General features: G+C 35.3%; 1 protein-coding gene across 2 annotated transcripts; it reads left to right on the forward strand.

Annotated features, from left to right (window-relative positions):
* Window positions 1–13,392: 13,392 nt before the first annotated feature.
* LOC138310860 (actin-related protein 3-A) lies at window positions 13,393–27,442 on the forward strand. Of its 2 annotated transcripts, none has more exons than XM_069252193.1 (11): window positions 13,393–13,549; window positions 15,621–15,801; window positions 16,451–16,561; window positions 17,573–17,668; window positions 18,390–18,497; window positions 19,308–19,451; window positions 20,497–20,670; window positions 21,360–21,452; window positions 22,297–22,422; window positions 22,901–22,984; window positions 23,929–27,442. In XM_069252193.1, the coding sequence occupies exons 1-11, from the start codon at window positions 13,506–13,508 to the stop codon at window positions 24,022–24,024; spliced, it is 1,257 nt and encodes a 418-aa protein (XP_069108294.1). In that variant the 5' UTR covers window positions 13,393–13,505; the 3' UTR covers window positions 24,025–27,442. The 2 variants fall into 2 exon arrangements, with proteins under 2 accessions (XP_069108294.1, XP_069108293.1); XM_069252192.1 differs by lacking the exon at window positions 13,393–13,549 and adding an exon at window positions 13,858–14,031.
* Window positions 27,443–27,887: the final 445 nt, after the last annotated feature.

The following is a 27,887-nucleotide window of genomic DNA, read 5'->3' on the forward strand; positions in this document are numbered from 1 at the left end:
CGACAACTACTTTAACAGCTTAAGACACAATGGAAATTAGTTTAAATCGACTTTACTGTCGGTCTCTGTTGTCGAGTATTATCCATTATCCAAAGGAGCATTTATCCGTGTGGATTTCGGGAAAAGTCTTTTGAAACTATAACAAATCATAATACGTTTCAGCGTATTTGTGCTACATTTTCGCTTACCGAAGAAACATATTCATATTGTGTATTTTTCTTGGGTTGAATACGTTAATGACGAGCTTTACAATTGTAAAATAACTTGCATTATATGTAATAAACTATTAATTAAATGATTTTTATTTTTATGCTTATAAAACAAACTTAGACAGAGATAATAGTAAACTTTTTATCAGGAAGTTAATTAATCGAACAAGCAACCAAAAAAATTGCTTCTTGGATCTATCGAAAGAATATCTACTGAGTTAAGGACTACAGAATAAGCAATAATACTTCCATTAAACCGATATCAAGTATATCATCACAAACACGGAGATTGGATTCATTTGCCACAACACTCATAAACGGCGACTGGCGATAATGAAACTAGGTTTATGGTGTATCAAATGTCTGAAACATAGTCTCTATATGACGAAGTATGATATTTATGCCGTAATTAAAATATCATATAAATATCTACAGACATTTGAAAAACAACCAATCCTGCTAGTCGGCGTATAGATTTTCCCATAATAAATTTCTTCATTTTGAACCAGACAATTTGACAAATGGATTCTGTATAATCACTAGAGCTATATGCTAAGCGTAAATTAAATTTCCCTGGCTATAAGTTTCTGATTTTGAGTGTAGAGACAGAAGGAAGTTAAATGAGCAATCTTTGATTTGAAACAGTTTAAGGGGTGCCGAAAGGGAGCGAAATGAAAAATTACATCTTTTCCTTAAACAGTGATTCATTCGTGTCAAACAGCAATCGCGTCCACTAATACAAATAGCCACAACACGAATACATTCAACAACATACAACACATCGCATTAGGGGTAACTGTCATTTTTTCGATTTTAGTTTTATCTTTCAATGGGCTTGTCAGCATGAATTCCACATGTTGGTTGGAAGCTTTCCATACAGCCTCCAAATATTCGGCATTCCAGCCCATCTTTGGTACTTCGCATGGTGCGTGCGGTATATCCATATTATGTGTTCTTGTATAGTGGAACTCTTGCCCTTTTATCGTGCTATAACACTGAATCGTGTCGTCGAAGACACCAAGCAACACATCCCACCCGGTCATATTTTACTGAAAACGGGAGAACCAGTCCCTTAATGCCGAGCGTTAAGCAGGTTGATTTATTGTTGGGTGTTTATAGTCAATATTTAGGTTATAACCTCCACTCGAAACTATTCCCTCCTCATTTCTAAACACGGGCTTTGGACAGGCTACGGCGGATTTAGAGATACGCAGGAGCAGAACTACCACTTTACTAGACTTTGGTGTATCTCGACCAGGGGACAGAACCCAAAGCCTACCTCACAGGGGCGAGTGCTAAACTGAAGTCCAAAAGTGAGATGATGTCAAGGGACACGTTAGGAAAAAGAAAGTTGGTTTGGATGAAGAGAAAAGATAAGATCCTATTGAGTCGCCTTTTACGATCATACAACAGGGGAACTTGATACAATTCTAACACTCTACCAGCAGGGCAGACATGCAGACTTGTACAAGACAATGAAACAAATGTTCAACTAAAATCACGAATGGTGGGAGTTATGAAACTACTCAACACGTCTTGATTTATCCATCACTAGTTATAGAGTAATTATCGCCACCAACTTTAATTAGCCGATAAATATTGACGCAGCATTTATATAAGGTAATAAATGAGATTATGTGGTAATATGTGCGGGAGTCGTTTGATAATTAATTTATTGAATGTGATAATCACGATAGTCCACATGGACCGAGTACAAAGTTCCTACCAATGGTCTGTAATATGTGTGTATTATATGATATCAAATCTTATATAACTGAAGTAGTTCTATGTTTTATTTTATACCTACTCCTTTAAGTTACTCTTTATAATTGAAGTAGTTGTAAGTTTTTATGCCCACTCCCTCAAGCTACTCTTATATAATTGAAGAAGTTGTACGCTTTATATCATACCCACTCCCTCAAGCTACTCTTATATAATTGAAGTATTTGTACGTTTTATTTTATACTCACTCCCTCAAGTTACACGTATATAATTGAAGTAGTTGTACGTTTTATTTTATACTCACTCCCTTAAGTTACTTTTTATAACTGAATTAGTTGTAAGTTTGTTATGCCCACTCCCTCAAACTACTCTTATATAATTGAAGTATTTGTACGTTTTATTTCATACTCACTCCTTCAAATTACAATTAAATAATTGAAGTAATTGTACGTTTTTAGCCCACCATCATCAGATGGTGGGCTATTCAAATCGCCCTGCGTCCGTGGTCCGTCGTCCGCCGTCCGTCGTCCGTCCGTAAACAATGCTTGTTATCACTATTTCTTAAAAACTGCTGCAGGGATTTTGTTCAAACTTCACATGGAGGGTCCCCTTGGTCCATATTTGTGCCATACAGATTTTGAGGCTGATCGGAAAACAAGATGGCTGCCGCCAGGCAGCCATTTTTGATTTTGGCAGTTGAAGTTTGTTATCGATATTTCTTGAGAACTACTGAAGGGATTTTGTTCAAACTTCACATGGAGGGTACCCTTGGTCCCTAGTTGTGCCATACAGATTTTGAGGCTGATCGGAAAAAACAAGATGGCCGCCAGGCAGCCATCTTTGATTTTGGCAGTTGAAGTTTGTTATCGATATTTCTTGAGAACTGCTGAAGGAATTTTGTTCAAACTTCACATGGAGGTTACCCTTGGTCCCTTTTTGTGCCATACAGATTTTGAGGCTGATCGAAAAAACAAGATGGCCCCCAGGCGTCCATCTTGGATTTTGATAGTTAAGGTTTGATATCCCTATTTCTCAAAAAGTGCTAAAGGGATCTTTCTCAAATTTAATATGTAGGTTCCCTAGGGCCCTTGTTTTGCATATTGCATTTTTGGACCAATCGGTGAACAAGATGGCCGCCAGGCCGCCATCTTGGATTTTGATAGTTAAAGTTTGTTGTGGCTATTTCTCAGATAGTACTGAAGGGATCTGTCTCAAATTTCAGATGTAGGTTCCCCTAGGTACCTAGTTGTGCATATTGCATTTTGGGACCGATCGGTCAACAAGATGGCCGCCAGGCAGCCATCTTTGGATTTTGTTATTCAAAGTTTATTATCGCTATTTCTCAGAAAGTACTAAAGGGATCTGTCTCAAAATTCATATGTAGGTTCCCCTAGGGCCCTAGTTGTGCATATTGTGATTTGGGTCCGATCGGTCATCAAGATTGCTGCCAGGCAGCCATCTTGGATTTTTATATTCAAAGTTTGTTATCACTATTTCTCGGAAAGTATTGAATGGATCTTTCTCAAATTTCACATGTAGGTTCCCCTAGGGCCCTAGTTGTGCATTGTGATTTGGGACCGATTGATCAACAAGATGGCCGCCAAGGAGTCATCTTGGATTTTGATAGTTGACGTTTGTTACCGCTATTTATCAAAAGGTGCTGAAGCGATCTGTCTCAAATTTTATATGTAGTATGTTTGAAAAAGTTTAAAAAGTAGAGAAAAGATCCATCTTTCCTTTGTCAGATATAGATCATTCTTTGGTGGGCGCCAAGATCCCTCTGGGATCTCTTGTATATTATACCCACTCCCTCAAGCTACTCTTATATAATTGAAGTAATTGTACGTTTTATTTTATACTCATTCCCTCAAGTTACACGTATGTAATTGATGTAGTTGTACTTTTATTTTATACCCACTCCCTTAAGTTAGTCTTATAAAATTGAAGTACTTGAAAGTTTTATTTTTATTCTCTTATTTCCTCCAAAGACGACTGCACAAAGAATGGCTATTAACATCTCAAAACAGCAGAGGATTAAAGTAATAGGTTAGGTGAGGCACATCTCATCAGCCATTTATTTTGTCCAGAATCCTCCTGTAGTTGAGAGGTATTACTAAAACAGCACATAGAAATTTACAAAATATGTACAAGTTCAAGTCCTGTATAATTAGAAATGCGTTGAAAAGACAATACCAGCATGTTTACATTTCCTAATCATAAATCATATCAATCTTAATTCCAAAAACAATGGCAAGTGCTAACTCTCAATCTGACTAAAATACAGATGCTTATAACCACTCAATTGAAAAGAGGATCTGACAACATCCCATAGGGGGTCATGTTTCGGAGGACCTTTATACCACTTGTATATCAGATCAGATGCATTTTCTACCCCTTGCAACGTCAATTGATAACGCCATTTCGTCCCAGTATGCATATACATTCAGCTTTGTTGTGCTTTTTGGATAAGATGACTACGTACATGAAAATAATTCTGACAGCTTTTTGTAACTGTTTCGTCCCCAGACAAGATTCTGGCAGTAGCAATTTAATCGGCCATTTCCAAAGGTCACCAGAACGTGACTCCCCTATGGGATGTTTTCATGTCAGATCCTCTTATTTTTACGTAACGAAAATACGAATCTGTATTTTAACTAAATGATGGTTACCAAATGAAACGTCAAAATGATCATAAACGGAAAATGTATAGGTACATTGGTGAGATTGTTAAATCGTGTTTTAAAAAAAAAAACGCGTCATTTGGTTGTCATTGTCTCAAATTAAGTAGTTGGGATACAAGTTACTATATTCGTTATGTTTGTTTTTATTGTTAGACAACAAATTAAAACGAAACTGTTGATGTACTTTGGTTTGGTCAATCTGATTGAAATATAATTCCTTCTAACCACTCCGTTCGATAGAATATCTAACAACATCCCACAAGGGGTCATGTTTGGATGACCTTTGTATCACGTGAACTTCAAATCCAATACATTATACATTGCTAAATCAATTGACACGCCATTTCGTCCTAGAATACATTTACAATAATCATCGTTGTGCTATTTGGGCGAGATGACTTAGTACACAAAAATTATTCCGACAGCTTTTTCAAACAATTTCGTCCCTTTAAAGTCTTATTCATGATTATGGCAGCGGCAATTTGACTGGCTATTTCAAAAGGTCACCTGGACATGACAGCTAATGGGATGTTTTCAGATTCTCGTATTCAACGCAGTGAAAATAAGAATCTTCATTCTAATAAGATTGTGGTTTGGTATCAATCCTTTAACCAGAAATGTCGCTTCTTAAATAAAATAGGGAAATAATATTTTTAAATGCTACCACGGCTTTCGTCAAGGTGACCCAGTCATCCCTAAGTGGTCATCAACAGCATATATTCAATCAATTTTACAGATTACACATGTACATGTACACTGTAAATTAATTTTACTTTTTGTAGTTAATGTGGCAATATAGACAAAAGCGTGTGGCTCAAAGAGGAACAACTCTTACATTTAGAGAAATTATGTGGTACAATTTGTTCTTTCACTACGTTTCCGAAACAAAAATATTGAAGTAATTTTTAACAATTAAAACAGTAGAACATCATCGTCGATGACCTAACACTGCTTAAACATAACATACATGGTAAAAGATTGAAATGAGGATAGACATGTTTCGTCCAGTATAAAATGTAAACAAAAATAATATAGATAAGTATGATATAACTTGCAAATAATGGCAAAATCATGAATTGGAATTAATGTATTCCATGACAATTTAAACGGTAACTCTCCACTGACTTTAAAAACTTGTGTTCTCGTAATCTTTAACAAAAACTTTGATTATAGATGACATGATCCATAGTGATATTGAAACTTTCTCGGAAATAAGACTTCAAAATGGCCCTGCAGGTAGGGCATTATAATTGCACCTGCTGTCAACATGCGCCCTGCAGGTAGGGCGTTAGAATTATACCTGCTGCCCCTATTGCATGATCGTAAAAGGCGACTAAATTTAGGATCTTATATTTTCTCTTCTTCCTAACTGACTTTATCTTTCCTAATGCCTGCCTTGGCACCGCCTCACTTTTGGCCTTGAGTTGAGCGTTCGCCCCTGTGAGGAAGGCTCTGGGTTCTGTCCCCTAGTCGAGACACACCAAAGTCTATAAAAGTGGTAGTTTCTGCACCTGCTTAGCGCTCAGCATACAGGGAGTGGGACGACTGGTTCGCCCGTTGTCAGTATAATGTGACCGGGTGGGGTGTGTTGCTTGGTGTCTTCGGCGGCATGCTTCAGTGATATATCACTATAAAAAGGGCAACAGTTCTACTATACAAGAAGACGCAACATGAATATACCGCAGTATCCCAAAACATGCACCTCGCACAACATACACGCAACACACCGCATACATGGGAGGCCGTCCTTACATGACCATAGCTGTTAATAGGACGTTAATTAATCAAACAAACAAACAAACCCTATTGCATGATCATAAAAGGCGACTAAATTTAGGATCTTATCTTTTCTCTTCTTCGTCATCCTTCCTAATGTCCCCCTTGACACAACCTCACTTTCGGTCTCGCGCCTTTGAGGTAGGCTCTGGGCAGTTACTACAATGCAAGAAAAAAACCAATATATATATATCTCAACAGATCTATGTAAAGTATATACTCTGTATTGTATGCTTCTGATAGTACTGTCAGTTCACAGAATAGACGGATATTTTTCTGACATAACTAACGTAGATCGTGTCTTGCAAGGATTTATAAGTGAGAAGGATTCGTGACTGTCTCTTTACATTACTAAACACCACGCGAGACGCCTATGAAATGGGAATAAAAACCATTTTTCTCAACAAATACTTGTCTTATCGAGTAAAAGGAACCACCAATGTAAAGTTTATTAAATTTCACAACGTTTATTACTTGCTTTAAGAACGGCATATTTAGAGGATATGTCTAAATTTGCGTTAAAAAATACGACAGCTCATGAAATGACGGCCCGCTTAAGAAAGTAAGACAGTGACCCTCGCATCCGTCAGCTACATCAAAGGCTGCGCCGGCGGATATCAAAGGAAAATCAGTCGCCGTCCAGCGTCACGGTCAGTGCCCAAACACAAAAGCTCCTGCATTGTATTTCCCCAAAACCCAGTGTGACTTATCCTTCTCATATACGTCCTTATGTCTTGTAATGAAAATAGCGAAATTGAAGCGTAAGTAATATGCACCTGGAGATCCAAATTATTATGTATATCGAACGTTACTTGGAAATTTGTGTGGCTTAACACTACGTAGTGTACAATTTATCGTTGGTTGGACAAATAAACTGGGGCCAATATAATGATATTTCACAGTGCTATAACTACTCCTACACAACTTTATGATATGATTATGGGACTATGTATGCAGTTGTGTTTATCTGTAGTAAACATTAAAATTTGTCTTCGCCGGACCTAAATGTACCATAATTTAGCGACGCATTATAGTAATGATGCCGAGATGGCCCCCGCGACCACATGTCATATTGTAACCAAATGGCCGTTCAACCCAATATGCTAATGAGATTTTGGATCATGATAACTATTAGTTTCGAAAATCGACGATGTTTTCTCGGATTTCTCCAGTTGTGTATAAGTGTTGGCATTGAATGATACGTTAAGGTTGATTTTGAGAACAAAATCTTTATTGACTCAAAGTACAAAACGAAAAGTTTTTACTTCATTATTTTGCAGTAAGTAAATCATTCCTTACATGACCATAGCTGATTAAAAGGACGTTAATTAATCAAACAAACAAACACAAGTCAGATGCGTCCTTGACATCGCCTCCCTTGTTGACGTAATTGTCGGCGGTCTGTTTTTATAGCTCCTCAAATGCCATCAGCTGCCCCTGTGCCGTGTCCTGCTTCCGTTAGATTCCATGTTGCCCACTGTGATGCCCATACCTAAACATTTTGTGGTAAACAGGTAGAAAGTTTTGATTATTTCTGTATTGAGTCGTAGGGCCATCACTTATGGAATGGATTTTTGTTGCTTGGGTCTTTTTAGCGAAGTTCCTTCCAGGATAGAGATGTAGGTGTGTCCAAATAGCAACGGGTCCTTATTTGAGACAATCCGATAATGTACAGAACGAATGCACGGTGTTGCTTATGTTAGTCATCACGAGTGTGAAGAGAAATCTGCCGCTGGAACAACGAAAATGCATGCTCTGTATATTAGAAAGCATATTTGTAGTTGTAGTTTTCGGAAAAGTCAATTACATGACACCAGATTGTAATGGACGTTAATTAATCAAACAAACAAAGCACTATGATCTCCTCGTGATTTCTGTCCTCCGGGCAAATTTACCGAATCGTTTTGTATTATGATGCCGAATGGAAAAAACGTGACTGGAAGCTTTTGCAATATCTTTGTTTCGTTTCTTCCGTCAGAATTTGCCTAGAGTCATACTCTTTTCCTTTCACTGTTATGCTGAGTCATTGTGATTGCCTTGTCCATTCTTTTTTTCTTTCTTTCTCACTCCTGTTCTTCCATATAAAGCAACCATGTTTGTTTTCCTGAATCTATATCATCACTCCAATGCGATACACCGGTCTGTTACAATAACTGCAATCTCGAATACATGCAGCCTTTTGTTTTCGGTGGCGCATGTGACATCTTTCAAAGAAAGTGTCAATGTTATTTGATTTGATGAATTATGATCATTGGAAGCATTTTATGTTAATTGTGAAGCACATGATTTTCGTGTTTGGAAGAGAGCATTCTCTCGTGTCCTTTTTCGGTAGCTTTTGTATGGTAGAAGGGATTATGAAATAACAAAATAAGCTGTAAGTTACCTTCATATCGCCATAATCGGTGTCGGTTAAAAACTTTTGAATGAGCGTCTTCAAGTGGTCGCAAAGGAGTATGATTTGCTTCTTAAGTGCCAGTTTCTCGATAATTGTTGAGGATTTTTACCCAACATTTACTCTTGAATTGGTATGCTCTTTCTAAGAATGCTTGTACTAGTTGCTTGCGATATGAGGCCGGCCTTATTTTTTTTATTTTTTTTTACTCAGTCCTATTCCGTACCTGGCATACTATGTGCTCGCAATAAAGCTAGCAAACCTCTTGTATAACTGTAACCCTTTTTACCTTTTCAACAACCTTTGAGCATCAAGTCAAACTTTATATATTTAGTTTTCTCGTCTACACTCTTTTGTTTTGTTGTCATCTCAGGGCTCGAGTCGGGGGGGGGATCCCTATGATATGACCGGAAGATGACTAGAAGAGCTTTCTTTTTGTTTTCCTGTTTTTAGCCCACCAATCATCAGATGGTGGGCCTATTCATAAATATAAAAAACAAATCCGCTTTTCGCCCGTGGCCTGGTCCCGTTAAACAAGTGTCTTGTGAGCTATGTCTCGGAAATACTGAAGTGCATTGCTCAAATGGTTCATAAGGTGTTCGCCCCTGCCGAGGGTGAAATTGCAGTGGGACTGTTGGTCCACAAGATCCGGCCAGGCAGCCATCTTGGATTTTGATAATTAAAGTTTGTTATCGCTATTTCTCAGAAAGTACCGAAGGAATCATTCTCAAATTTCATACATAGGTTCCCCTGGGGCCCTAGTTGTGCATATTGCATTTTGGGACTGATCGGTCCACAAGATGGCCGCCAGGCAGCCATCTTGGATTTTGATAGTTAAGTTTGTTATCGCTATTTCTCAGAAAGTACCAAAGGGATCATTCTCAAATTTCATATGTAGGTTGTTCTGGGCCCTAGTTGTGCATATTGTGTTTTGTGACTGATCGGTCAACAAGATGGCCGCCAGGCAGCCATCTTGGATTTTGATAGTTAAAGTTTGTTATCGCTATTTCTCAGAAAGTACCAAAGGGATCATTCTCAAATTTCATATGTAGGTTGTTCTGGATCCTAGTTGTGCATATTGTGTTTTTGGAACTGATCTGTCCACAAGATGGCCGCCAGGCAGCCATCTTGGATTTTGATAATTAAAGTTTGTTATCGCTATTTCTCAGAAAGTACCGAAGGAATCATTCTCAAATTTCATACATAGGTTTCCCTGGGGCCCTAGTTGTGCATATTGCATTTTGGGACTGATCGGTCAACAAGATGGTCGCCAGGCAGTCATCTTGGATTTTGATAGTTAAAGTTTTTTATCGCTATTTCTCAGAAAGTACCAAAGGAATCGTTCTCAAATTTCATAATAGTTCCCCTGGGTCCTAGTTGTGCATATTGCATTTTGGGACTGATCGGTCAACAAGATGGCCACCAGGCAGCCATCTTGGATTTTGATAATTGAAGTTTGTTATCGCTATTTTTCAGAAAGTACTGAAGGGATCATTCTCAAATCTCATATGTAGGTCCCCTTGGATTCAAGTTGTGCATATTTCATTTTGGGACCGATCGGTCCACAAGATGGCCGAGCGTCCGCCATCTTGGATTTTGATATTTACCGCTATTTCTCAATAATTACTGAAGGAATCTCTCTCAAATTCCATATGTAGGTTAACCTTGGGCCCTAGTTGTGCATAGTACCTTTTTGGACTGATTGGTCAACAAGATGGCCAACCGCTTCCCATCTCGGATTTCATCGTTGAAGTTTGTTACCGCTATTTCTCAGAAAGTACTCAAGCGATCTGTGTCAAATTTTATATGTAGTATTTTTGAAAAGTTTGAAAAGCAGGGAAAAGATCCCTCTTTCCATTCTCAGACATAGATCATTCTTTGGTGGGCGCCAAGATTCCTCTGGGATCTCTTGTTTAATGAAAGCAATATTACCTTCTGTTCCAAACTGCTCGTGTCTTTTGACTTTTGGTTTAGGCGAAAGTACCTAACTTTATATCTGTTTTACTAACCTTTTCTACTTAAACGAGCTACCACTAACTTTCCTATCTTTCTATAAGCTTTTGATCTGTCACGTCGGACGCGTTTACGGTCAATTTTCTTCATGGTTAAGTCTTGGCGACTAACGTGCTCTACCGTTCTCTTATCATCTGGAGACATCGGGGGCGTCAAAGTTTCTTTCGTGGCCTTTTAAATTATTTTGTCCTTGGTCCTTTTGTTTCTTTCGTCAGTTTCTTCTAGCGCTTCTTTTTTCCTTATGTGACATATCTTCCACCATTTTTATTTGACCCTTTTTCTTTTGCATTTGATATCTTTCTCTTTCTTTCCTTTTATATTCGCCGTGTTTATTTGTATTTTCTTTGCCGCCACAACGCAGCTCTTTCTGTTCCTGAAAAAAAAACCATTCGTTTCTTTGTCTTTTTTAAGTTCTGTTTTATCTTTAGCGCTGGTTATATCATGGTACAAATCACAAACACTTGTGACCAAATTTGGTGGTTTTTCGCTAGTTTCAGATAAAAGTTCAAAGAATTTTTTTCTGTGGCCGCTAAGTCTTTATCCGTTTCATTAACGATGGTTTTGAAACTGCAATAAATATAAATAAATAAATCAGTACTACCTAATTTATTATTATGGTCAAGTAAAATGATTATCTTCTTTATTTCCATGTGTTACATTTCATTTTAATGATTTATCTTTAATTTGTATACTGATTAATCATTTTCAAAATAAACGTCATTTGCGTAACGCTGTTGTAATAATCGTTACCGAAGTTTTACTTTTCAGTTATGTGGTATAAATGAATCATTCTTTATTTTATTTGATGATTTTACCATCTAATGATTTATTTTTAATTTGTATACTGGTCAATCATTCATTTTCATATTGAATGTCATTTCCATAACGGTGTGGTCATTGCCATTACTGGAATGTTCGTTCTGGCAATGCCAGTGCGGTAATGACTTTTTATTATTAAAAAAAAAACCCGAAATGACCCCTAAACAGTACACGGAGAAAATCAGTTTGTTCCCACGCTGCATACGATATTGTGTATAGAAGCTACATACCTGCTAGAGTTTTGAACAGTCATGTGGTGGGATTTTTTTTTTAATAATTAACGTCCTATACACAACCAGGGTCATGTAAAGACGGCCGCCCATGTATACGGCGTGTATATGTTGTGCGAGGTGCGTGTTTTGGGAGACTGTGGTATATTCGTGTTGTGTCTTCTTCTTTATTCGAACTCTTGTCTTTAATTATCTGATCAATATAACACTACAGCTTGGTTACAAGTCGAGTTTGGTCCTAAATATGATTTTATAAACCCGTGCACTCATTTTGTTAAGATACGTTCTTGGTGTTTATTTATTGATATTTGTCCAAATATATTTAAATATATTATATTGACATAAAAATGTATTTCCCTTTTTTCACAATCTGATTAAAACACAGATCCTTATAGCCACTCCGTTCAATACGTCGTGATAATAAGGAACTGTATTTTAATCAGATTGCTTTTTCCATTATATATATATGTATATATTGATAGTCTAGTTTTGGAATCATCCAGATCTTATACTGTGCCTATCCAGGAACATATATATTAAAGAGATTGGCAACTCCGTGATTTTTACGATCGACATATGTACCTCTGTATGTGGTTAGGGTTCTTTTGATAAACATTAACTCTTATATAGATAAATAAAGCAGAATAACTTTCTGATCGATAGGCTATAAAAGTTCAGTCATTTTCAGATGGTTTGAGTACGATTTTGGAAAGAAAAAAAAACGATATTTAACTTATATCTTAATAAAACAAAATGCACTTTCGGTTTTTAATAACTAATTTTCGAAAAATCAGGTAAAATTGCTTATTTTCATGTTTTCAAAAATCATATTAAATAACATCAATTGGTAAAACTTATCACATCAAACCGTGATAAAATGTTTAAACTTTGTATGGATGCAAAAATATCATGTTTAAAACAAAACATTTAAAAGTAGTTAGCCAAGGGAAAATGCATATAAACTGGAGGTCCCTCTGTCTGTCAACATAGATAAAGAAGGCGTTTCCAATTTCTATGTAAATATATGTTTCTGTCCCATCTTTCTAAAGATCTACATACATTATACAGTATATACGTAGTGTGTGCATTACAACGTTAAACATTAGCCTATATATACAATCTAACTGTGTATCCAATGTATAAAAAATAAAGAAATGTCCATTTTAAAAAAAGATGACTACATGTGTATTTTTAACCGAGCACACCCTATGTTCTGCGTGTTAAATAATATTGTGATGACAAAAAAAAATGAAGCTAATTTTTTATCGTTATTTCCCGTACTTTTTTCACCTTACTTGTACTTGTATGATAACATCCGAAACATTCCGAGTGTAATGTTCCGAATACGGTTACCTTATTCACACACGTACTGTCGAAATTTTGTCTAAATTACTTACTATTTGACTAAGTATTTACCAATTAGTCACAAATTTATCATACCAGAACCAAAGAGTTATATCACAGATATAAAATCTTTATGTCCTTTTGTTTCTTTACCATTAAGAATAGATGTTGAATTCATCTTATTCACACGTGGCTTTTACGAATGTGGTAAAGTTCACTCCCATCGCCATATTGTTACCTCTCTCATGTCGCCGGTTGACTCACTTCCTGGGTGAAAGTTTGCTGCAGACTCAAGTCTTTGACTAATTCGAAACCTAAAATGGCTGGAAGGCTTCCAGCGGTTGTCATAGATAATGGCACAGGGTATGAATTCATATTATGTTTTATGTCGCCAACCAAATCAAATCACAAAACCCAAAATTGTCTGGGTGGGCGGACCGGGTGTTTGTAATTTGGGACAGTGGAATTTCGGTCCCCAATAAACAAGTTTGCATGCATGTCATTCGTTCCACCGACTGGCTCGTTAATTCCCGTCACTTGTAATGAATAATCCTTCCCTGTGTTGCTTTAACTGTCTTTATCACGTGATTGTAGACAGCCTATACGATTTCCAGTGTGTCTACAACAGGAAATAAATGCTTGACAAACCACCCATTTCACTTCCGTGTTTAACTCGTCTCGCTCTACACATCTCTTACATTTATTGTGTATAAGATCTGGCTGTTGGCCGACGAGCAGAAATAAGGCGTTGTCTACTATCGTTTATATTTGGCTAAAATGTCGCTTGGCCAAAGTTTTAAAAGTCCTACAGGGACCCCAGCTGTCATCATTGATAATGGTACTGGGTAGGTCAATTTTTTTCAACCCTGTAGAAATCTTTCTTTCAATTTCGGAAGGAATGTACATCTAAAAGCAGGAAGTAGACTTAATTGTAAATCTCTATTTTTATTGTTTCCTTGTACATGCAAATTGATATGTTTTGCTTGTTGTAAAATCATGTGTTGAAAGCTGTTCTTGCAAAAAATATGTAAAAAAGGTTTTGTTGGTTTGCATCTGATAAAATTATTATTACTTTAATCTGAGACTGATGAAATAATATTAAACAATATCAGTAGATGGTATAGAGTTTGTAGAACTTTTCCTCTTCCATATTGATTCAATATTTATACAGATACATGACCAGGGTTACATATGATATTACTAAGAATTAGTTGTGTTGTTTGTCATTGTCTGTTTCCTTGTGCCCATGAGGTTGAACTAGACTTGGATATTTGAGAATAAAATAGAAAACTATTTTATTTTTCCTCCAGCATCACCATGATATAGGGGGTGGGATCAAGTGTTGTTGTACAATGTTCTCTATATGTCTGTCTTGTTATTCCATCCAGTAGTTGCGATCAGAGATCACTATGGCTGAAAGAATTCATGAGTCGGTCATTGTCAGTTGTCAGTTTTTTGACAATACTGAAAGGGTCATTAAGAAATAGTAAAGTATTTTCCTGAAGTGTATGGTCTGCAGTGCTTTGAATCCTCTTGATTTCCAGATATCATGTCTAGAGACAGTGGTGGTTGATCGAGTGGTTAAGATGTCTCAACATATTACCACATGACCTCCACCTTTAAGTCCCCAGTTCAAATGCCATGTGGGGGCAGGCAGTTGCTGCTGGTCGGTGGTTTTTCTTCCGGTGGTTATAGCTATAAAAAGAAATTAACATGTTAACAGGAAGAAGTTAATTTCCCTGAAAGAAGTGTTCTTTGCAGATATAGACATTATTGTATTGCATAATAAAGATTCAGAACAGTATAAAATAACCACAAGTTATCTCCCATTTAATAATTGATTATTACTGATGGGAAGTCTTTCGAAAAATAATAATTGATTGATCAAAAATTGGTCCAACACCAACTAATATTCTATTGTGGCCCTATCCAAAGGGAACTGTTCTCCAATAGTGTTGTCTGGTGAGATATAGTCCCCGAGTTGAAGACGAGGGGACTATACCTCGCCAGACAACACTATAGGAGAACTGTTTCCGAGGGAAAGGGCCATAATAGATTTAGTACGTCACATGACATTCATTATGACGTCATATATTTGGTCACGTGCTCATTCCCGGGGAACCATACTTTGGTATAGTTACCGTAGTCAGGTATAGTCTCCCGTAGTCAAGAAGGACAGGAAACTGTCGCAAAATAGATCATGGCTGTTATCCAATCGCATAACTAGTAATTATCATGTGATGTACTAAAACCACTTGACAAACCTCCAAATGGAAACTGAAAAGTTATAGTTTTCATGCACTTTTCATTGATTCGTAAAGTTTTAAATTATTTTTTATTAACACTTTGGAAGAAAAACGTTGTTCTCGTTTCAATGCAATTTTGTAAACTAATTGATCTGATAATATATAACTTGAATATTTTTTTGTTACAGCTACACAAAGATGGGATTTGCTGGCAACACCGAGCCACAGTGGATCGTACCATCAGCGATCGCCGTGAAGGAATCGGCCACGGTAGGCGACAGATCAATTCAGAGGCTCGGTAAGGGAGTAGAGGATCTAGATTTCTACATTGGGGATGAAGCTCTTAACACCCCTTCATATTCTGTCAAGGTATGTTATAGATCCATTTTGCTTTGGATTTCTATTATTACTTGGCCCAGTTTCATGAACATTCCATAACTTAAGGAATTCCTTAACTTAAAATTCTCCATAGGAAGCATTATGGAAGTTAAAGAAAACCTTTTTAAGTTAAGGAGCCTACCTTAAAACATGGAGAATTTTAAGTTAAGGAATGTTCATGAAACTGGGTCCTGACGGGTATCATTTTCTTCCAACCAGGTATATCAGGACCCAGTCTATGTGGTAGATAGGATATTATTTTATCCTTAGGGAAAGTACAGGTTTGCTGTGTGCTGATCAAACATCCAAAATCTTTCACTAGAGTTGAAATAACCCTTTCTACTTGACAAATATTTTGTTATGATTCCTCTATAACAAAAATCGAATGATGAAATTTTAGTTATTTCAATGCATTTGCATCAAGTATTCATCTTAGAACCAGGGCATCTCAATTCCAGTATTAGATGTACTGTATCTTGATACCAGTATTAGATGTACTCGATCTCGATACCAGTATTAAATGTACTGAATCTCGATACCAGTAATAATGTACTCAATCTCTATGAAACTCGATCTAGATACCAGTATTAAATGTACTCGATCTCAATTACCAGTACTAATGATTACATTTTGTCACCAGTGGCCCATCCGACATGGAGTGGTTGAGGACTGGGATCTTATGGAAAGATTTATGGAACAGGCAATCTTCAAATATCTACGGTCTGAACCAGAGGACCATTTCTTCCTCCTGGTGAGCAGAACACATACATTTGATTGTCCTAACCATGAAATTCATAGAAACAAGGGACATGTAGTTTTACACAAATATATATTTTTTTTTTTTTTTTAGTGTCTTTCACTCTTAAATAATGGCCGGAATCGGAGTCTGAGATCGAAATCCCGACCTTTACATATTTTTTTTCATAGGAAAAGTGGAAAAAACAAAAGTAAGGGTCAGTCGGGTAACCCTAAACAGACTTTTTTTTGTTTTTTTTTGGCTAGGCCCAAGGATCATGAAACAGCCTTAGACTTAAGTTTTTGCTTAGTCAATAAACATTTTTGTATTTTTTTGTTACGTTGTCTGTGATTGGCCAAGTCAAAACTTGGACTATATTTTGACTGTTTCATAATCTTGGGGTCTAAACACTAATTTTCAAATTCTGATGAGTCCCAGCAGAAAGAAATATAGAGAGTTTTTAAAAAAATTGTTGAGTCCCACAGGAAATTGGAAGTCCAGGACTCCTCTAAGCGAAACCCATAAACTACTGAATTTGCATTTGTGCCTTACACTTCGAGAACTATCTAGTAGATTTAATAAAGATATTTTATTTGAAACAAAATATATATTTTCTATATATCTATAGTTGTAGATAAACAGATTGAATGTAAATAGGAATTTGGATTTAAAATTCAGTAACTTTTTCATACTTTCCTTAAAAATAGTTACATAAACAGACATTTATTTTAAGCTTTCTTGACAGATTTTCTTGATACATGTATAAGATACTTTCAAATATTGCAAATGATGCAAATTCTGCATTGCATCTTACAGAGTTACCTCCCTTACTGGAAGGTATCCATTGTGAAATCATTATTTTGTGAGCAAAATTCACAGTTTTCTTTGAAAAGTATGCTGTTATGCTCGTTAACACATTATGTCACAATCAGTACTTACCTGCAAGGGTAGATAGCTCTGTAATATGTAGATGCAGAATATATATAAGTACTTGTTATTGAGAACTGAACTTCAACTGTTTTTCAGACTGAACCACCACTCAACACTCCAGAAAACAGAGAATACACAGCAGAAATTATGTTTGAGTCTTTCAATGTTCCAGGTTTATATATAGCTGTACAGGTAAGACAACTAATCAAGGTGATCAGGTGTTGTAGTGGTCACTCACCTTTAACTAGCACAAATCTGATCGTGAACAGGTCAAGGGTTCTGCTTTCGTGTGGATTTACCTTCGCGATCACAGTAAATTTGGGAATATTAATCTCTGCTAATGCATATAAACTTTTCATATGTACTGATACATATCTGCATTTAATTTTCAAATTTGCGAAAAATTAATTTCAGAAACTTGTTTCGAAGTAGAAATTGTGAAATTGAAAAAAAAATCTCATCATGTAGGTTTTCTCCACACACTGCGGTTTCCTCCCATTAAATATAGATCCTGTTATATAACTTGTTTGGCATTCAATATAGAATAAGCAAAGTTTATACTCAATTGAAATTAAAACTTTGTATAAGTGCAAACAGATTAATTACAAATCCCATCGGGCTTGAGGATTTATTACATCGAAGTATGGTAGAATTTGAGGTATTCGATGACATTTAAGAGAAATCTATGATTTTAAATTGTATTGTTAGATGTGGCAATTTTTGTGATAGAAGCATAATCTAACATTAACGTTACACCCATGAAACTTTCTGTAACATAGAACATGGTTGATGATATAGCCAATATGTTTTCAGGTAAACATGATGCAGACCATTGTATCTATGGTTGAATCCTAATTTCAGAACCAACTTTCCCTTACATATGCTGATGTTTGTTTACTATGGTTGATTTTAGGCTGTTTTAGCTCTAGCTGCTTCGTGGACGTCTCGACAGGTAGGAGAAAGGACGTTAACAGGAACTGTGATTGATTCAGGAGATGGTGTCACACACGTTATACCAGTGGTAAGTTCCTCTAACAGAAGTTAACAAAAATGTGTCAAAAGTACTGTCAAAGCTGCTGTGAATAAAAGATAAGGAACCTAACCATAGCATGTTGATTCTGCTGGATGCAGAATTAAAAAAAAGGAATCCAAAAAGTAACCAAATGAAGCAAAATGCAACCAAATAGCTTAAAATCCATATTAATGCAACCAAATAAAGCAAATGGCATCAAAATGAAGTTAATATCAAGCAAATAGTAATGCAAACTTGTTTTAAATTGATTGAATTTTGAAAGCATTTAGAAGAAAGTAAGATATTTTTCTATCAAAACTATAAGAAGTCCAGAATGCAAGATAATTTTGTCATTATTTACATTGATTCAGGTAAAAGAAAAAGTCTTTAACATTAGTAATACCTTTTATATGTTGATATTTTGTAGTAAGAAAATACAAAAAAATATATTTGAAAGTTTAAACTCTTGTAACTTACTTTTCCAAATTTTTGGGTAATACTGTAAGGTAACCTATTGGGGGAATGATTAAAATTCACATATTTTGTTGATCATTAGAAATTGTAAATATTATTACCCACCAAAGATGTTCAATTTACATTAGAACTGAAGGAGGTGAAATCATAAAATTAAATCACCATAATACGACATGAATGCACTAAATTAAGTCACTTTAAAAAAAAATAAGTTCATTTTAGAATTGTTACTTCAACCTTGGAACTACTGGTATATATTTTACCTCCCAGTATAAGTACTGGGTTTCATGTTTAAGTTGTGTCTTCTCCAATAATTGAATTGATTTGTAAACTTTGTACTTGTAGGCTGAAGGCTACGTCATAGGAAGTTGCATCAAACACATCCCCATCGCTGGTCGCGACATCACATACTTTATCCAGCAACTGTTACGAGAACGAGAAGTGGGGATACCACCAGAACAATCCTTAGAAACAGCGAAAGCAATAAAGGTACAGTAAAACCTGCCATAGTGACCACCTCTGTATAAAGACAACCTCTGTATAAAGACAACATCTGTATAAAGACCACCTGCCATAGTGACCACCTCTGTATAAAGACAACCTGCCATAGTGACCACCTCTGTATAAAGACCACCTGCCATAGTGACCACTTCTGTATAAAGACCACCTGCCATAGTGACCACCTCTGTATAAAGACCACCTGCCATAGTGACCACCTCTGTATAAAGACCACCTGCTTAATAAGACCACTTTCCTTAAGGTCCCCAATGGGCATTTGTAATACAGTTTGATCTTTGTATAATAACTTCTTGGTGATAAAGACTGTTTTTTACATATCCTTGAGTGGTCTTTATATACAGGTTTGACTGTACTGTTATCATGGTTTAATAGGTGTGAAAGTGTTCCCTGCAGAATGATATTTTTCATTTAGACTAGAGCGCTCATTTACTGTAGTTTCCTATTACCGGTTGTTTAACATCATATTAACAGCCAGGGTCATTTAAAAATATGCCAGGGTTTAGATGGTGGAGGAAAGTTGAAGTATTCAGAATAAAACCATCGACCAGCAGTAAGTACCAGTCATCTCCCCCACCTGGGATTTGAACTCACAACCCGTAGATGGACATCCTGTGATATTAATGTTGGGACAACTTATCCACTCGGCCACTGCAGTCCAAATGTAACACTCAAAAAGAAAAAAATAAGTGAAAGTCTAAATTGTCACTAGATTAGTGTGTTGTACTATATTTGTTACTGAGGATATCATCACAGTGTGATATGAATTACATAATGAAACTTACAAATTATTTCATGGGTAGATATTTTGTGGTTTGTCTATTAGACAGTGATATTACTTGATATTTGTAGTTCCAGTTTTGTATGTACAGCAATCATGAAAACAAGAAAAGTTTCTGCATACTGTACACCAACTAAACATCATGTTTTGCAGTATAACAAGTTAATCATTCCATGTTAACTCCTATATATGTTAATATCTACTGATCCTGAAATATTCCAATTTATTTCTATTCAGGAGAAATATTCTTACGTTTGTCCTGACATTGCTAAAGAGTTTGCGAAATACGACAAAGATCCAGCTAAATGGATGAAACGACACGAGAGTATTAACAGCATCACAAAGCAGATATTTGGTGTGGATGTCGGATATGAACGCTTCCTTGGACCAGAAATCTTCTTCCATCCAGAGGTATGCTGTGTTTCCATCTTAATTACATCGACCTTTTATCCATCCTTGATACTCCAGTGGTTACTATCATCAACGTATCTAACCCTGGAAAATGTCATAGCAAAATCTAAGGCCATAGGAGACACAGGTATTTTGGTCCTATGATGTACATCAAAAGAATTGAATAACAGTACATCATGGTTGACTGTGTGGCTTTGAAGTTGGATGCCTCTCTCAAATCTTGAAAGGCATTATCTGTATAGGTCTGTGATTACTTAAGTTTTTCCTGAACTGCCTTCGGTTTTACTATGAGATAGTCCAGAGGTGGATATAACATCAGTGATAGTAACCCCTGGAGTATTGATGATACCTTTTATCAAGAGAATAGGCTTAAATAATAAATGTTTGATATTAACTTCATTCATTTCATTTGTTTTTCTATACAATGATTGCAAACATAGCATCAAGTATCGACAAGAAAGGATTTGGAAACAAGTTTAAGACTTATCGTAACTTTTTGTAACACTGTGTGTATATGCCACTTGTATAACATACTATGGAGCCTTTTCCATGGCATGTCCATTTGGACATTGATGATTGATTATATAAAAAAAAACATTTTCTTGCTGAAAATCATTGCATTTTGTACCTGAACTCTCTTCTACATATATTTACTTGAACTGTATGTGAAAACCTCGATTTTTTTACAGTTTTCCAATCCAGATTTCATCACGCCTATCTCGGAGGTGGTGGACACAGTGATCCAGCACTGCCCAATAGATGTTAGGAGGGGTTTGTATAAGGTAGGTCGCCGTGACAGCGCAGTAGAGAAAATATCTCAGTGGGACAATGCCAGAAGTATCCCTGCACATAGGGCCATAATTATATATTAACAGAAGGGCCATAATTGTATATTAACAGAGGGTGTTCTCTGTTTTATGACTTCAAGGGTCCAAGGGCTCCCAAATTCTGAAAATTTAAGAGTCCTGTTACTGAAATCTTGGAGTTCAGAATGACATTTCAATGTGGGGATTTCTAGATCCCAAAATGATGTACAATTTACACTCAATATGTCCCACCACCCGGTGATTATGACATCCACATTTGACATGATCTCTGTGACTTTGTAATCACCGAAAGGTGCGATTAGTCAACGGTAAATTGTACTTTGCCAGGGCCACATCGTTTTGGGATCTTGAAATCCCCATATTAGAATTTTCTATAGATTTAGATCAGTGGGTATACAGTAAAACCTATCTTGGTGTTGGTGACTACCTCTGTATAAAGACTCCTTTTTAATATGACCACTTCTTAGGGTCACAATTGGGTAATTTGAATAGGATTTTGATCTGTATATAAGAACCACCTGGCTATACAGACTCTATTTTTTTTGTTCCTCGAATGTTCTTTATAGACAGGTTTCACTACACATATATTTCAATCTGCAATGATTTCCTTTCACTTTGAAATATTTTCATATCACAATGCAGATTGTTTTGGCTAAGTAAATTTACTTGGATGTAATCTATTATTTCACATTGAGTTCCAGGGTGAACCCTGCTTTATCTGTTTCTTAATTACAAGGATATCCAAACATTTCCTTATTGAATAAGGTCGATAGATTTTGTGTACTTTTTACATCTTCAGAATATTGTGCTATCTGGAGGCTCAACTATGTTCAAAGACTTTGGTAAAAAGTTACAACGAGATGTAAAGAGAGTCGTGGACCACAGATTAAAGCTTAGTGAAGAACTTAGTGGAGGGCGGATTAAGGTGGGTACCAGAAAATAAGACCAAGTAATACCAAGATATTATTTACTTGTAGGCAAAAATGGCTGGCATTGCAGCAGCCCACCTAAAGAAATTCTACACAATCTTTTTCATGATACCAAAAATATCAAAGTGTTATGTCAGTCGCAAAATGATATTATGGAACTATAAAATAAAATAAAATGGTACTGTAAACATAATTGATTTTGGCAAAGAAAAATGTTAAACGCGAAAACGATCTTGAACAGAACAGGTTAGTGCTAAGATTAATTTGCATGATCACGATAATGACTGTGTGAACAATATATATGCAGAAATTATAGTTAGCACAGTCATATTTTTCTTGTGTGGAAAAGGGCCAAATTAAGATGATAATATATTTATATAGTAATTAGGTCAGTTGTTTTGGCAAATTAGAGATTAACTTCAGAATATATTAATTACAATTATGACCTAATTTTGTTCCATTTTCATTTTTCAGCCCAAACCAATCAATGTACAAGTGGTGACCCACCATATGCAGAGATACGCTGTATGGTTTGGTGGTAGTATGTTAGCCTCAACTGTAAGTAGTACATAATTACTCTGAAATAGTGTAAGCCAACTTATTCTGTATTTGAATATTATATAGTTATCTGCCCTTGCAGGTAGGTATTGATTGTGACGTCATGGTTTTGAGAGCGTAACGTCATACTTTTGGGGAAAAATGATGTGAATTGCGCCCACAAAATAATGACGTCACTAAGGATACCTATCAGCAAGGGAACTAGGGAACTAACTCTTTAATACGCAAAGACGGAATATTAGTGGGGGATTAAATTTGGTGGGCGATAAGATATGCTGAAAATAAATGACCGTGAAAAAAGTAATTACTGTAAAACACATTTATAACAATGAATTTGTGATTATAACATAGTAAATGTCATTCCCCATCCTGGTTCCTATAAAGTGTCATTATAACCGTGTTTTACTGTATTAATGATATTATATTGTGAAAAAGTTAGGTATTAAAAAATGCGAAATTAAGTGGCCGCACAAATAAATTGGTTTACTGTATTTTCAAGAAATTAATTAAGAAACAATATTATTATATATAATGTAACACATTTTTATGGCCAGGTAGTTCATTGTTTTGATTTATTTTTCTGTATTAAGAAATATAATAACAATTTTAACATGAAAATATAATTGAAAAGCTGTATCATATTGCTTATATCAGAATATTATAATAAATTGGCAGAGTGGTTAAGATGTCCCGCATTCACCACAAGCCCTCCACCTCTGGGATGCAAGTTTGAATCCCATGTGGGGCAGTTGTCATGTACTGATCACTGGTTGGTGTTTTTTCTCCGGTAGATTTGCTTTCCTCCACCAACAAGCCTGTCACATCCTTACATGAACCTGGCTGTTAATGGGAAGTTAAAATAACAAAAAAAAAAAAAAAAAAAAAAAACAAAGCGACAAGTGAATCAACTTTGATGTAATCATGACTTTTCTGGTTTTTTTCAGCCTGAATTTTACCAAGTGTGCCACACAAAAGCCGATTACGATGAGTACGGCCCCAGCATATGCAGACATAATCCTGTGTTTGGTACAATGTCCTAACCATATCTGCCTCTTAGGAACAAATTCAATACAACATTATAGACTACAACACATTGTATACACGACCGGGGACTTGGTGGCGAATCCCGAAACAAAATCCGATGGCCATTTGGATCTACTGCTGCTGGTTGCTGCTACAAGCTGAGAGATTTTGCAGAGAACCTTGGACAAAATATTCTCATGAACTTCGATCTTTCAGCTAAACATGGTAAAAAAAGTGATATGGTTTTGATATTTTTCATGTACTAAACTTGAGCAAGTTAAATACAGGCTTTCTATTCTTCAATCATGGTGAATATATGAATACAAAAACATTAAATCATTTAAGAATTGAAATAGAATCAATATTTTCACAATTTTGTTTTCAGGTTAGGATTTAAATGAAAATTCATTTTGATTTTTTAAATGAATAGTAGTTTGTGAAGTTATTACTTTGCTGACAAGAAAAACTTGAGCATGTTGAATATAACAATTCATGAAATGGAAAGACCATGGTATATTGCAGTTTGATCAAAACACTTTGAAAAGCAAAAGGGTAGAAATATAAGAATGTGAACTCTCATGATTCAGTTATCAAAATATTCATTGCATCTTTGGAGTATTTACAGAAATGGGTAGGCTAAATTTCATTCATTTTGATATTTCCAGCAATCGAGGGGGTCATGTATCAATATATTTTCGGGGATATCAGTGTTCATTCATCTTTTAGAAGTGAAATTCTTGCCACTTGAGTTTCCTAAAGGTATCAGAAATGAATAGAGAAACGTAGATATGTACTTTGATTTGAAACTTGTGAGACAAATTTCATTTCTGGAAACAAAACAAACATCAGCATGGCAGAAACCTGGAATAACCTGTGATCAAATAATTGGTGCATTTTTTGACTACTTAACATCAGTTGAACTTTGAATTGAATTTGTACCTCTGCATTCATGGGGTATAAATCCAATATCAAGTACATCTACATTTTAAATTTGTTTTTATGACTTTCAGAATATGAGATTTCACACCTTTGTAAAGCTTAAATAGTCTGTGTTTTTAATTTAAAAAAAAACTAACATGTTAAATGCCTTTTAATAACGCTGTTTACTAAAATAGAAAAATAAAACCATTTGAGATATTGATAAGATAGTGATATTAATTTTTTTCATCCTTTGCCAAAATAACAAATTTTACTTTTTGTTAAGTTAGTATTACAATGTATTTGACATTTTCTTTAAAATATTTACACTTTATGAACTGTTAAGGAAGAATCCTTTCAATTAATAGGTATGGCAGATTTATATTTTTTCATTAATTGTTTTGGGTTTTGGTTTGAAAATACCAAGGCAATGGTAAATTGATATTTTAAGTTTCATAGTTTTGAGATATTAGAAGTTTATATTTTGCTTGAAATCATTTTCAAAGCCACATGACAACAGCTTATAGAAAATATTGCGTTATCATTTGATAACAAATGTAGAATGTTTTGATGTGTTTTAGGGACTGATGAACGGAAAGTGTTGTATACAAATTTTCCCGAATTACGACATTCCAGTTTTTTTAGTGCCATGGGAAATTAACATTAGAGCTGGTTTAGAATTGTTGGTATCTTGATATCTTAGGAGGTATATAATGTGAAAACATGTAGGAGGTTTTCTGTCTTTTACAATGCCAGATGAAGTTTAAAAATGACTGTTTCCAGTTGGCATTTGTTCACATGAAAATGATTAATCAAAGTTTTCATAGGTAATTTTTGAAATCAAGCAAATTGTATAAAGAAATTGTACTTACTTAAGTTATATAATTAATAATGCTCATATCTAAAAAATGTATGTGTTAAGTGCTTGGATGTGTTAATGAAATTCTATAACACTTCTTAATTTGGGCTGGCTCCCATTTCAGTACAAGTTTCAGAAAATTAAATGAGTTATAAGGCAGGAATATTTAATATTAGACAGCGTTTTAAACAGTTTCAGCTTTGTTCTTTTGCGATAACGTTGTGTTGAATTGTTTACAATTTTTGTGATATATAAACACAATTATTTTTTTTTATTTTTTTTTTTTCGCAATTTGGAAATCTTAATTTCCCAGCAGTGTATTGAAGAATTCGTTGAGTGTTTTACATAAAGCATACAGCCTTTATAGGACATATCTATTTATCCATGGTAACGTATACCACCAGAGTACTATCTAAAAATAAGTTCTGTTTAATTCATATCATATTTATGTTTAGTGTTATTTTTGTTTATCGCAAAGCATTTATGTAATTATGCTGTTTAGTGATGCATTGGGTCTTGACGCAATCTTACAGCCCAGAATATTACAGATAAGGGTAATCCCATTATAGTTATATAAAACTATCTGGTTTAGCCTTCTGGTAAGATAATGTATCAATTAGCTTCAGATTATTTTCCTACTTGGTTTAAAGAATGGTCATACCTCAGTGTCCTCGGATATAAGATATTACCTATAGCAGAATATTACTGGATGTTTTGTTTGACATCAGATATACTTCTGAATGGATTTGCAAATTGCAAAATATACTTTGGTGCAAACATCTTTTTTCCGCAAAAGGTGTTATATTATGATCAAATTATTTTGGAGTTGTAATTTTTTCTCTCGAGATCCATATAATTATGTCATCTGGAAATTGTTGTTTTATATGTAGGCATGCACAGAAAGTGTCTCCCTACAGGTTCCCTGTGCATGTAAAACGAAAATCTTCAGAATTTCGACAAGCAAAATAAAATTGTTCAGAAATGTAGCATCCATTTATCTATTTGCTTTGTATGTTTTTATTTAGCATTATTGTTGATATAAGATGGTTTTGATGGGAATAATTTTAAACAGTAAATAAATACTTTTGCTCTTGATAGTTCTTTTTCAGACACATTTAGAACAGATTAAAGTCATTACACATATGACCTAAAGCAGACCAAATCCGTATGAAAATGAAAGAATAGTACTAATGATTGAGAATAATCTTCAATCAATATTGGACAATGTTGATAAATCTGTAACAAACTTAGTTTTTGGTAAGTTATCCAATTAAAAGTTGTGTGCAATTTATTTTCAAGTTACTATAATTTGTATTATTACATATATGGACCTAAAATAATTTAGAGGAGATATTTAATTTGTATCATGTTAAGGCCTTTTCAGCATCTGTCGACAATCATGTGTACAAAACATGTTGACGGATGATACACGGGCCTGTTTTAATATATTGACGTTTTGTTTTTGTCGGAAGTAAAGAGTGACGGAGAGAACTTCTAACAGTGGGTAGTATATACCACGTGTTAAATATTGATACTGTAAAAACTTACATGTATGATAAGGGGAACAAAATACTGTTCTAATATACTGTATAGTGTACAAACAACTTGGTAATATTTGATACAAAATGATATGTAAATAAATAAATAATGATAAACAATCTGTTGTTTTTCTGATTACAAGTTTGATTTTAAAATCACTGGTGACAGGTCCCAGGGTCAACCCGGTCTGGCCGCTGTCATCACTTGTCTGCTTCTCCGAGATCTTCTAAATTGAGAGGAATGCAAAATGATTCTTTGTCATTTGACCATAGCTTAAGGTCATTCATTCAACTTGCAACCTCTCCTTTCGCACCATGCACAACACACCCGCAACACACTGCATACATGGGAGGCTGTCCTTACATGACCCTGGCTGTTAATAGAGTGTTAATATAATGGCAACTATGAATCTGTGCTCTCTTGACTATGGAGAAGTCTTATTAATGATCTTCGCTTATTTTACCAATATGGTTGCACATATCTACGAGTTGAAGTGAACTGCAGCTGTCTTGACAGAATGAGGTCAATATTAGTATAGACTCTTTGTACCTGAGAAGGCCTTTC

This window comes from Argopecten irradians, chromosome 16 (assembly GCF_041381155.1).
Source record: "Argopecten irradians isolate NY chromosome 16, Ai_NY, whole genome shotgun sequence".
NCBI classification, from domain to species: Eukaryota; Metazoa; Mollusca; class Bivalvia; order Pectinida; family Pectinidae; genus Argopecten; species Argopecten irradians.